This window comes from Pseudoliparis swirei, chromosome 6 (genome assembly GCF_029220125.1).
Source record: "Pseudoliparis swirei isolate HS2019 ecotype Mariana Trench chromosome 6, NWPU_hadal_v1, whole genome shotgun sequence".
In the NCBI taxonomy this organism is placed as follows: domain Eukaryota; kingdom Metazoa; phylum Chordata; class Actinopteri; order Perciformes; family Liparidae; genus Pseudoliparis; species Pseudoliparis swirei.
In genome coordinates, this window is record NC_079393.1 from 30,012,456 (window position 1) to 30,025,835 (window position 13,380).

Below are 13,380 nucleotides of genomic sequence, written 5' to 3' on the forward strand. Positions count from 1 at the left end.
GATGTCCGTCCTGTTGGGATGGAGCGTGGCGCGTTTGTTGTGGAGAAGCTCACATCCTGTCTCCTCTGTCCTTCTGTCCTCCCTCTGTCCTCTTTCCTCTGTCCTCTTCTGTCCTCTGTCCTGCTTCTGTCCTCTCTCCTCTTTCTGTCCTCTTCTGTCCTCTCTCCTCTTTCTGTCCTCTGTCCTCCTTCTGTCCTCTCTCCTCTTTCTGTCCTCCTTCTGTCCTCTGTCCTCTTTCTGTCCTCTGTCCTCTCTCCTCTTTCTGTCCTATTCTGTCCTCTGTCCTCTTTCTGTCCTATGTCCTCCTTCTGTCCTCTCTCCTCTTTCTGTCCTCTTCTGTCCTCTGTCCTGCTTCTGTCCTCTCTCCTCCTTCTGTCCTCTCTCCTCTTTCTGTCCTCTTCTGTCCTCTGTCCTCTGTCCTCTTTCTGTCCTCTTCTGTCCTCTGTCCTCTTTATGTCCTCTTCTGTCCTCTGTCCTCTTTATGTCCTCTTCTGTCCTCCCTCTGTCCTCTTTCTGTCCTCTTTCTGTCCTCTTCTGTCCTCCTTCTGTCCTCAGGCCCGAGTCCTCGACAACAACACCATCCACTCCATCAACATCACGCTGGTCAACGTGAGCCGGGAGGACAACAACTTCCTGTTGACCTGCAGGGCCACGAACATCGTGGGCATGAGCAACGCCACGGTGACGCTGACCGTGCACTGTGAGGACACACACACACACACACACACAGACACAGACACACACACACAGACACACACACACACACAGACACACACTCACACAGACACACACCTACACACACACGTGATGACCGCTCTGTCTCCTCAGTCCCTCCCTCCATCGTGAAGCTGAAGGAGCCGGAGCGTCGCCATGACACCTGCATAGAGTTCACGGTGCGGGGCTCGCCCCCCCCCACGCTGCAGTGGTTCTACCGGGACACGGTGAGCTCCAGCAGCCATGTGACCTGAACTGTTCCCTTAGAAGAAGAACAACGAGGAGCCCCGTGACCTCTGACCCTTCGTGGCTCCGGACTGAAGGCCTCTGGACGTCCACATGTTCTGAGTGACTGACGTGTTCACATCCTGGTCTTCACCGGTTCTGCTGGAGACGACCAGCAGCGGTCCAGTGGGTCTCGGTTCCGGCCTGACCCACGGCGTGCGGTTCCTCTCTTTTCCTCTGCAGGAGATCTCCCACACGGAGTACGTGCGTCCAGACATGGACGTCTACCAGGACTACACCGAGGGCTGCCTGACCTTCAAGAACCCCACGCACCACAACAACGGCAACTACACGCTGATCGCCAGCAACTACCTGGGCGTGGCGGCCGGCAGCGTGTACGGCCACTTCCTGGACACGCCCTTTGAAGGTGAGGCGGCCATGTTGACCCACCTGATCCCACAGAACCACCATGACGGATCGTGACGCACCGTGACGCATCGTGACGTATCGTGACGTGACGCACCGTGACGCATCGTGACGCACCGTGACGCACCGTGACGCACCGTGACGCACCGTGACGCACCGTGACGCATCGTGACGTATCGTGACGTGACGCATCGTGACGCACCGTGACGCACCGTGACGCACCGTGACGCACCGTGACGTGACGCATCGTGGCGTGGCGACGTGACGCACCGTGACGCACCGTGACGCACCGTGACGCACCGTGACGCACCGTGACGCACCGTGACTCACCGTGACGCACCGTGACGCATCGTGACGTATCGTGACGCATCGTGACGCACTGTGGCCGTCGTGGCACCGTGACGCACCGTGGCGTTTCGTGATGCACCGTGGCGTCGTGATGCACCGTGGCACCGTGCGCCGTGGCGTGAGCACCGGCGAACCGTGACGCATCGCGTGGCGCACCGTGACGCAACGTGACGCACCGTGACGCACGTGACGTGCGCACCGTGGCGCACCGTGACGCACCGTGACGCTTCGTGATGTATCGTGACGTGACGCACCGTGACTCGCCGTGGCGCACCGTGACGCACCGTGACGCCGTGACGCACCGTGACGCACGTGATGCACCGTGACGCACCGTGGCGCACCGTGACGTGATGCACCGTGACGTTTCGTGATGCACCGTGACGCACCGTGACGCACCGTGATGCACCGTGACGCACCGTGGCGCATCGTGATGTATCGTGACGCACCGTGGCGAACCGTGACTCACCGTGGCGCACCGTGGCGACGCATCGTGACGTGGCACCGTGGCGAACGTGACACGTGGCACCGTGACGCACCGTGGACGCACCGTGACGCTTCGTGATGCACCGTGACGTGGCGCAGCGTGACGCACCGTGACGCACCGTGACGCACCGTGACGTTACCGTGACGCACCGTGACGCACGTGGCGCATCGTGACATCGTGACGCACTGTGACGCGTCGTGACGCACCGTGACGCACCGTGACGTTTCGTGATGCACCGTGACGCACCGTGACGCACCGTGACGCATCGTGACGCATCGTGATGCATCGTGACGTGACGCACCGTGACGCACCGTGACGCACCGTGACGCACCGTGACGCACCGTGACGCACCGTGACGCACCGTGACGCATCGTGATGCCTCGTGACGTGACGCACCGTGACGCATCGTGATGTCGTGACGCACCGTGGCGTGCACCGTGATGCACGTGATGCCGTGACGCACCGTGACGCACGTGACGCACCGTGGCGCACGTGACGCATCGTGACGCACCGTGACGCACCGTGACGTCGTGACCGTGACGCACCGTGACGCACCGTGACGCACCGTGATGCACCGTGACGCACCGTGGCGCCGTGATGTATCGTGACGTGACGCACCGTGACGCACCGTGGCGTGACCGTGACGTATCGTGACGCACCGTGACTCACCGTGACTCACCGTGACGCACCGTGACGTATCGTGATGTATCGTGACGCATCGTGACGCATCGTGATGCATCGTGACGCATCGTGACGCACCGTGACTCACCGTGACTCACCGTGACGCACCGTGACGTATCGTGACGTATCGTGACGCACCGTGACTCACCGTGACTCACCGTGACGCACCGTGACGTATCGTGATGTATCGTGACGCATCGTGATGCACCGTGACGCACCGTGACGCATCGTGATGCATCGTGACGTGACGCACCGTGACGCATCGTGACGCATCGTGACGTGACGCACCGTGACTCACCGTGACGCACCGTGACGCATCGTGACGTATCGTGACACATCGTGACGCACTGTGACGCGTCGTGACGCACCGGGACGTTTCGTGACGCACCGTGACGCACCGTGACGCATCGTGACGTGACGCATCGTGATGCATCGTGACGTGACGCACCGTGACGCACCGTGACGCACCGTGGCGCACCGTGACGACGTGCACCGTGACGCATCGTGGCGCATCGTGACGTACGCACGTGACGCATCGTGACGCACCGTGACGCACCGTGATGCACGTGACGCGTGACGCATCGTGATGCACCGTGACGTGATGCACCGTGACGCACCGTGACGCACGTGATGCACCGTGACGCATCGTGGCGCACCGTGACGCGACGCACCGTGACGCACCGTGGCGCACCGTGGCGACGTGACGCACCGTGACGCACCGTGACGCACCGTGACGCATCGTGATATCGTGACGCACGTGGCGTGACGCACCGTGACGCGTGACGCACCGTGGCGCACCGTGACGCACGTGACGCATCGTGACGCACTGTGGCGTGACGCACCGTGACGCACCGTGGCGCACCGTGACGCACCGTGGCGCACCGTGACGCACCGTGACGCATCGTGACCGTGACGCACCGTGACGCACCGTGACGCACCGTGACGCATCGTGACGCATCGTGATGCATCGTGACGCACCGTGACGCACGTGACGCACCGTGACGAACCGTGACGCACCGTGATGCACCGTGACGCACCGTGACGCACCGTGACGCACCGTGACGCACCGTGACGTGATGTATCGTGGCGTGGCGCACCGTGGCATCGTGACGCACCGTGACGCACCGTGACGAACCGTGACGCACCGTGACGCACCGTGACGCACCGTGACGCACCGTGACGCATCGTGACGTATCGTGACACATCGTGACGCACTGTGACTCGTCGTGACGCACCGTGACGCACCGTGACGTTTCGTGATGCACCGTGACGTTTCGTGATGCACCGTGACGCACCGTGACGCATCGTGATGCATCGTGACGCATCGTGATGCATCGTGACGTGACGCACCGTGACGCATCGTGACGTGACGCACCGTGACGCATCGTGATGTATCGTGATGTATCGTGACGTGACGCACCGTGACGCATCGTGATGTATCGTGATGTATCGTGACGTGACGCACCGTGACGAACCGTGACTCACCGTGACGCACCGTGACGCACCGTGACGCACCGTGACGCATCGTGACGCATCGTGATGCATCGTGACGTGACGCACCGTGACTCACCGTGACGCACCGTGACGCACCGTGACGCATCGTGACGCATCGTGACGTGACGCACCGTGACGAACCGTGACTCACCGTGACGCACCGTGACGCACCGTGCGTATCGTGACGCACCGTGACGTGACGCACCGTGACGCACCGTGATGTATCGTGACGCATCGTGACGCATCGTGATGCATCGTGACGCATCGTGACGCACCGTGACTCACCGTGACGCACCGTGACGCACCGTGACGTATCGTGACGCACCGTGACTCACCGTGACTCACCGTGACGCACCGTGACGTATCGTGATGTATCGTGACGCATCGTGATGCACCGTGACGCACCGTGACGCACCGTGACGCATCGTGATGCATCGTGACGTGACGCACCGTGACGCATCGTGACGCATCGTGACGCACCGTGACGCACCGTGACTCACCGTGACGCACCGTGACGCATCGTGACGCATCGTGACGCATCGTGACGCACCGTGACGCACCGTGACGCACCGTGACGCACCGTGACGCACCGTGACGCATCGTGACGCATCGTGATGCATCGTGACGTGACGCACCGTGACGCATCGTGACGCATCGTGACGTGACGCACCGTGACGCATCGTGATGTATCGTGATGTATCGTGACGTGACGCACCGTGACGAACCGTGACGCACCGTGACGCACCGTGACGCACCGTGACGCACCGTGACGCACCGTGACGCACCGTGACGCACCGTGACGCACCGTGACGCATCGTGACGCATCGTGATGCATCGTGACGTGACGCACCGTGACTCACCGTGACGCACCGTGACGCATCGTGACGCATGGTGACGAGACGCACCGTGACGCACCGTGACGATCGTGATGTATCGTGACGTGACGCACCGTGACGAACCGTGACTCACCGTGGACGACCGTGATGCACCGTGACGCACCGTGACGCATCGTGACGTGACGCACCGTGACGAACCGTGACTCACCGTGACGCACCGTGACGCACCGTGACGCACCGTGACGCAACGTGACGCACCGTGACGCTTCGTGATGTATCGTGACGAACCGTGACGCACCGTGATGCACCGTGACGCACCGTGACGCACCGTGACGCACCGTGACGCACCGTGACGCATCGTGACGTATCGTGACACATCGTGACGCACTGTGACGCGTCGTGACGCACCGTGACGCACCGTGACGTTTCGTGATGCACCGTGACGTTTCGTGATGCACCGTGACGCACCGTGACGCATCGTGATGCATCGTGACGTGACGCACCGTGACGCATCGTGATGTATCGTGATGTATCGTGACGTGACGCACCGTGACGAACCGTGACTCACCGTGACGCACCGTGACGCACCGTGACGCACCGTGACGCTTCGTGATGTATCGTGACGTGACGCACCGTGACGAACCGTGACTCACCGTGACGCACCGTGACGCACCGTGACGCACCGTGACGCACCGTGACGCACCGTGACGCACCGTGACGCACCGTGACGCACCGTGACGCACCGTGACGCACCGTGACGCACCGTGACTCACCGTGACGCACCGTGACGCATCGTGACGTATCGTGACACATCGTGACGCACTGTGACGCGTCGTGACGCACCGTGACTCACCGTGACTCACCGTGACGCACCGTGACGTATCGTGACGTATCGTGACGCACCGTGACTCACCGTGACTCACCGTGACGTATCGTGATGTATCGTGACGCATCGTGATGCACCGTGACGCACCGTGACGCACCGTGACGCACCGTGACGCACCGTGACGCATCGTGATGCATCGTGACGTGACGCACCGTGACGCATCGTGACGCATCGTGACGTGACGCACCGTGACTCACCGTGACGCACCGTGACGCATCGTGACGTATCGTGACACATCGTGACGCACTGTGACGCACCGTGACGCACCGTGACGCACCGTGACGCACCGTGACGCATCGTGACGCATCGTGATGCATCGTGACGTGACGCATCGTGACGCATCGTGATGCATCGTGACGTGACGCACCGGGACGTTTCGTGACGCACCGTGACGCACCGTGACGCACCGTGACGCACCGTGACGCATCGTGATGTATCGTGACGCACCGTGACGCACCGTGACGCACCGTGACGCACCGTGACGCACCGTGACGCACCGTGACGCACCGTGACGCATCGTGACGTATCGTGACGCACCGTGACGAACCGTGACTCACCGTGACGCACCGTGATGCACCGTGACGTTTCGTGATGCACCGTGACGTTTCGTGATGCACCGTGACGCACCGTGACGCACCGTGACGCATCGTGACGCATCGTGACGTGACGCATCGTGACGCATCGTGATGCATCGTGACGTGACGCACCGTGACTCACCGTGACGCACCGTGACGCATCGTGACGTATCGTGACACATCGTGACGCACTGTGACGCGTCGTGACGCACCGTGACGCACCGTGACGCACCGTGACGCACCGTGACGCATCGTGACGTGACGCACCGGGACGTTTCGTGACGCACCGTGACGCACCGTGACGCATCGTGACGCATCGTGACGTGACGCACCGTGACGCATCGTGATGTATCGTGATGTATCGTGACGTGACGCACCGTGACGCACCGTGACGCACCGTGACGCACCGTGACGCATCGTGATGCATCGTGACGCACCGTGACGCACCGTGACGCACCGTGACGCACCGTGACGCATCGTGATGCATCGTGACGTGACTCACCGTGACGCACCGTGACGCACCGTGACGCACCGTGACGCACCGTGACGCTTCGTGATGTATCGTGACGTGACGCACCGTGACGAACCGTGACTCACCGTGACGCACCGTGACGCACCGTGACGCTTCGTGATGTATCATGACGTGACGCACCGTGACGCACCGTGACTCACCGTGACGCACCGTGACGCACCGTGACGTATCGTGACGCACCGTGACTCACCGTGACTCACCGTGACGCACCGTGACGTATCGTGATGTATCGTGACGCATCGTGATGCATCGTGACGCATCGTGACGCACCGTGACTCACCGTGACTCACCGTGACGCACCTTGACGCACCGTGACGTATCGTGACGCACCGTGACGCACCGTGACTCACCGTGACTCACCGTGACGCACCGTGACGTACCGTGACGCACCGTGACTCACCGTGACTCACCGTGACGCACCGTGACGTATCGTGATGTATCGTGACGCATCGTGACGCATCGTGACGCATCGTGACGCACCGTGACTCACCGTGACTCACCGTGACGCACCGTGACGCACCGTGACGCATCGTGATGCATCGTGACGCTTCGTGACGCATCGTTCCCCCCCGTCGTCCTGTGTTATTCCTGATGCCCACCCCCGCTCCTCGTGAAGCGTTTCCTCTCAGATGCCGGTCCTCCTCCTCCTCCTCATCCTCCTCTCTTTCCTCCACAGACCCGTACACAGACTATGATTATGGTGAGTGAAGTTCCTTTTGTTCCCTTCCAGTGGAGTGTCATAGAACCAGCTGCTCAGTGGGACTTCCTCGACAGTTTGACATTGTTTACTAGCTTGTTAGCGTTCATGTGATATTCGTTAGCCGGAGTCTGACCAATCAAATCAGTCAGAAAGTATCGTCGGCTGAATTTTAAATCCAGGTTATTGTATGAGATGTAAAGCGATCCACTCGGCAGCTCATAGGTCACAACTCTCTGGACGTTGTGTCGCTCACAGAGACGTCTCCACTCAGGATCACGTCCTCTCGTTCCTGACCGGAGAATATCTCTGCATGACTTCATCTCTCACTTCTGTGTCCTCTACCGCCTTTTGTCTCCAGCTCTGTTGGTTATGGATTTCCTTCTGTTGCTGTAGTTGTTGTTGTTGTTGTTGTGATGACTTCTCTGCTCAGCTTCCCTGCCTGTTAACTGTTGTGATTTTTGTTGTTCCACCAGTTACCCCGACGGCCGAGACTCACAAGCCAGAGGAGGATCACTTTGGGGTGAGCTGTGTTTGTGTTCTCAGGCCTCAGGTATCAGGCCTCAGGTCTCAGGTCTCAGGTCTCAGGTCTCAGGCCTCAGGCCTCATGTCTCAGGTCTCAGGTCTCAGGCCTCAGGTCTCAGGCCTCAGGTCTCAGGTCTCAGGCCTCAGGCCTCAGGTCTCAGGTCTCAGGTCTCAGGTCTCAGGTCTCAGGCCTCAGGCCTCATGTCTCAGGTCTCAGGTCTCAGGTCTCAGGCCTCAGGTCTCAGGCCTCAGGTCTCAGGTCTCATGTCTCAGGTCTCAGGTCTCAGGTCTCAGGCCTCAGGTCTCAGGCCTCAGGTCTCAGGCCTCAGGTCTCAGGCCTCAGGTCTCAGGTATCAGGCCTCAGGCATCAGGTATCAGGTATCAGGCCTCAGGTCTCAGGTCTCAGGTCTCAGGTCTCAGGTCTCAGGCCTCAGGTCTCAGGTCTCAGGTCTCAGGCCTCAGGCCTCAGGTCTCAGGTCTCAGGCCTCAGGTCTCAGGCCTCAGGTCTCAGGTCTCAGGTCTCAGGTCTCAGGCCTCAGGCCTCAGGTCTCAGGTCTCAGGTCTCAGGTATCAGGCCTCAGGCCTCAGGTATCAGGTATCAGGCCTCAGGTCTCAGGTCTCAGGTCTCAGGTCTCAGGCCTCAGGTCTCAGGTCTCAGGCCTCAGGCCTCAGGCCTCAGGTCTCAGGTCTCAGGTCTCAGGCCTCAGGTCTCAGGTCTCAGGCCTCAGGTCTCAGGCCTCAGGTCTCAGGTATCAGGCCTCAGGCCTCAGGTATCAGGTATCAGGCCTCAGGTCTCAGGTCTCAGGTCTCAGGTCTCAGGCCTCAGGCCTCAGGCCTCAGGTCTCAGGTATCAGGCCTCAGGTCTCAGGCCTCAGGTCTCAGGTATCAGGCCTCAGGTCTCAGGTATCAGGTATCAGGTCTCAGGTCTCAGGTCTCAGGTCTCAGGTCTCAGGTCTCAGGTCTCAGGCCTCAGGTCTCAGGTCTCAGGCCTCAGGTCTCAGGCCTCAGGCCTCAGGTCTCAGGTCTCAGGTCTCAGGCCTCAGGTCTCAGGCCTCAGGTCTCAGGTCTCAGGCCTCAGGTCTCAGGTCTCAGGTCTCAGGTCTCAGGCCTCAGGCCTCAGTTCTCAGGCCTCAGGTCTCAGGCCTCAGGTCTCAGGTCTCAGGTCTCAGGCCTCAGGCCTCAGGTCTCAGGCATCAGGTATCAGGTCTCAGGTCTCAGGCCTCAGGTCTCAGGCCTCAGGCCTCAGGTCTCAGGCCTCAAGCCTCAGGCCTCAGGTATCAGGTCTCAGGTCTCAGGTCTCAGGTCTCAGGCCTCAGGCCTCAGTTCTCAGGCCTCAGGTCTCAGGCCTCAGGCCTCAGGCCTCAGGTCTCAGGTCTCAGGTCTCAGGTCTCAGGCCTCAGGTCTCAGGTCTCAGGTCTCAGGTCTCAGGCCTCAGGTCTCAGGCCTCAGGCCTCAGGTCTCAGGTCTCAGGTCTCAGGTTTCAGGTCTCAGGTCTCAGGTCTCAGGCCTCAGGCCTCAGGTCTCAGGCATCAGGTATCAGGTCTCAGGCCTCAGGCATGTAGGGAGGACTATAAAACCAGAAGAGGCCTTTGAATCCACGTTGTCACACGTTTGACAGGAAGAGAGGAGTCGCTCAACGGGAGGAAACGTCCTGACCGATGAGCCTGACTCATCAGCTCAAAGTCTACTGGGACTAAGCGGTTCTGAATCAAAGGCGCGTTCCATTGTGGCTAATTGGAGGTGCTTCATGTTTGATTTACATATAATTGCTTGGTTTCTTCCAATAAATCACAATATTTGGCCTTTTTTTAAAGATCTGTATGAAATGCTACTTTAGATCAAAGTTTATGGTTTCAATCATTCTCCTTTGTGAGTAAATCTCCATATAGATGACGTTGCAGCGCATTTAGTTGATAACAATAAAGGCTACCGTCTCAAAATCAAAGAATACATGTTTTAATCAGAGCACCAGGCGTAAGAACATCGCGCTGTCTGAGCGTGAGATGTGTCTCTGAGGTCTGCTGGGGTGGCTCTCTGAAATAAGTCTTTGAAACTTACACTTCTCTCTCTTGTAAAAACCTGTCTGGGAATGTAGTTTAGGAAGCAGATGGCGCTATTTCAATACTGTTATCTGCCGTTAGCTGCTGTCTGCCGTTAGCTGCTGTCTGCCGTTAGCTGCTATCTGCCGTTAGCTGCTGTCTGCCGTTAGCTGCTATCTGTCATTAGCTGCTATCTGCCGTTAGCTGCTATCTGCCGTTAGCTGCTATCTGCCGTTAGCTGCTATCTGTCATTAGCTGCTATCTGCCGTACACACTCACACACTCACTCACACTCACACACACAGGCCTTATTGACATGCACGACGAGGGCCTCTGCACATTCACAGCTAACTTAAAGGGGAGCAACCGCCTTAAAATATGACAACGGTATTTGTGGAACAAAACAAGATGGCGACGGGCAGAATGCCGTCGAGTTTGGAATTTGGCCATCGCCTTCCTAGTTTTGGGTGACCACGAGTGACACGAGAGGGCGGAGCCTAGCACAATTGACCGCCTAACGCACGATCACGAGGTGAACGTTTATCGTGAAAGACAAAAACAACCTGTCCATCACCTTGTCGCCCCGCCCCCTCAGGCCCCGCCCCTCCAGTCCTAACTGCCTCCTCCTCCGCAGGTGTCCGTGGCTGTGGGCCTGGCCGGCTGCGCCTGCCTGCTGCTCGTGGTCCTCTTCCTGCTCGGCAACAAGTACGGACGGCGCTCCAAGTTTGGCCTGAAAGGTAAGAAGTGACCCTCAGTCTGTGAGGAGTGAGGCAGAGGAGGGTCCCTCTTCCTCAGGGCACAGGGACCCTCTGTCTGTGAGGAGTGAGGCAGAGGAGGGTCCCTCTTCCTCAGGGCACAGGGACCCTCTGTCTGTGAGGAGTGAGGCAGAGGAGGGTCCCTCTTCCTCAGGGCACAGGGACCCTCTGTCTTCAGGACTCTGGAGGGTCCAACACCGAGACCAGGTCACGGCTCGGGAAATCACCAGAGAGGGAGCAACTCTTAAAGAGGCAGGAGTACTCAGAACCATCAGAACATCAGAACCATCAGAACACCAGAACATCAGAACCATCAGAACACCAGAACATCAGAACCATCAAAACCATCAGAACACCAGAACATCAGAACCATCAGAACACCAGAACATCAGAACCATCAGAACACCAGAACATCAGAACCATCAGAACACCAGAACATCAGAACATCAGAACCATCAGAACACCAGAACATCAGAACCATCAGAACACCAGAACATCAGAACCATCAGAACCATCAGAACACCAGAACATCAGAACCATCAGAACACCAGAACATCAGAACATCAGAACCATCAGAACATCAGAACCATCAGAACACCAGAACATCAGAACCATCAGAACACCAGAACATCAGAACCACCAGAACATCAGAACCATCAGAACACCAGAACACCAGAACCATCAGAACACCAGAACCATCAGAACCATCAGAACACCAGAACCACCAGAACACCAGAACCATCAGAACACCAGAACCATCCGAACCACCAGAACACCAGAACCATCAGAACACCAGAACACCAGAACACAGAAATGGTAAACAACAATCTAAAACTAGAACATGGAGATAGTGTGGCTTCTACCGAGAGGTGTTTCTATACGTGTATTATAAACATATTATAAACATGTGTATTATAAACAAGTATATAATACACATGTGTATTATACATGTGTATTATATACTTGTGTATATTATACATGTGTATTATACACGTGTATTATACACGTGTATTATACACGTGTATTATACACGTGTAATATACTTGTGTATATTATACATGTGTATTATACACGTGTATTATATACTTGTGTATATTATACATGTGTATTATACACATTGTGGCAACCCGGGGGACTTGGAGGTGAGAATGTGAATGACATCATGAAACCAGGAGGTTCAGAGACGTAGAGCATGAAGACTTGTGATGAGGGGGGGGGGGGTGTCACGGCAACAGAGGCCTCTCCCCGTCGGGTCTTTGGTCTTTGTCTCTCTCCTGTGAGGGACGAGCAGAGGAGGAGAGAGGGTCAGTCACCTCCACTCTGTAGCGGCTCCTCTCCTGAGGTTCTCCTCTCCTGAGGTTGCTCCTCTCCTGAGGTTCTCCTCTCCTGAGGTTCTCCTCTCCTGAGGTTGCTCCTCTCCTCAGGTTGCTCCTCTCCTCAGGTTCCTCCTCCTCTCCTCCTCGTGTTCAGGCTGCTCTCCCCTGATGCCGTCCAGTGCCGGGGAGATATCCTCTCTCCCTCTCATCAGCTGATGGGCTGCAGGTGTGACCACGCCCATGTGCCCATTGGCTGCAGCCCCTGCACTGGGAGGTACGCCCCCTGGATCACTTCCCCCACCTGAGCTTTGGGATCCGCCTCCTGGGCCCTGGTCTGCCCCCCCCCCCCCTCCACTAGCTCCAGGTGGCGGCTGGGAGCGTCGACCAAACAGCATTCATATCTCCCTGACAGGGCATCTGCATTTCCATGGCTTTTCCGGACCTGTGCTCAACAGAAAAATTAAAGTTTTGCAACTCCAAGAACCAGCGTGTAACCCGTGCATTAGTGTCCTTGGCTGTTGACATCCATCTTAATGGTGCATGATCCGTTATCAGGGTGAATTTTCTGCCAAGGAGGTAATATTTCAGCTTGGTTAGGGCCCATTTAGTTGCTAGACATTCTTTCTCAACAGTCCAATAGTTCATTTCATGTTTCAGAAACTTACGGCTAATGTAAGTCACTGGGTGTTCCTCCCTCACCTGGGACAGCACGGCTCAGCCCCTGATCCTGAGGCCCCTGATCCTGAGGCCCCTGATCCTGAGGCCCCTGATCCTGAGACCCCCGATCCTGAGACCCCCGATCCTGAGGCCCCCGATCCTGAGGCCCCCGATCCTGAGGCCCCTGATC

General features: G+C 58.2%; 1 protein-coding gene and 1 long non-coding RNA gene across 3 annotated transcripts in view; both read left to right on the plus strand.

The window, feature by feature from the left end:
* The window catches only part of LOC130195768 (NT-3 growth factor receptor-like), a 34,253-nt gene that overhangs the window by 2,536 nt on the left and 18,337 nt on the right, over positions 1-13,380 (plus strand). Inside the window, exons 4-9 of the mRNA XM_056417475.1 lie at positions 556-700; positions 829-941; positions 1,183-1,366; positions 7,878-7,901; positions 8,375-8,421; positions 11,097-11,199. Coding sequence (XP_056273450.1) covers positions 556-700; positions 829-941; positions 1,183-1,366; positions 7,878-7,901; positions 8,375-8,421; positions 11,097-11,199 — 616 coding nt within the window. The remainder of the gene's footprint in view (positions 1-555; positions 701-828; positions 942-1,182; positions 1,367-7,877; positions 7,902-8,374; positions 8,422-11,096; positions 11,200-13,380) is intronic.
* On the plus strand, positions 9,258-9,971 carry LOC130195769 (uncharacterized). 2 transcript variants are annotated; one of them, XR_008832123.1, is made up of 3 exons: positions 9,258-9,403; positions 9,698-9,711; positions 9,957-9,971. It is a non-coding gene; the product is annotated as an uncharacterized LOC130195769 (long non-coding RNA). The 2 variants fall into 2 exon arrangements; XR_008832122.1 differs by lacking the exon at positions 9,957-9,971 and adding an exon at positions 9,782-9,916 and having other exon boundaries at positions 9,698-9,725.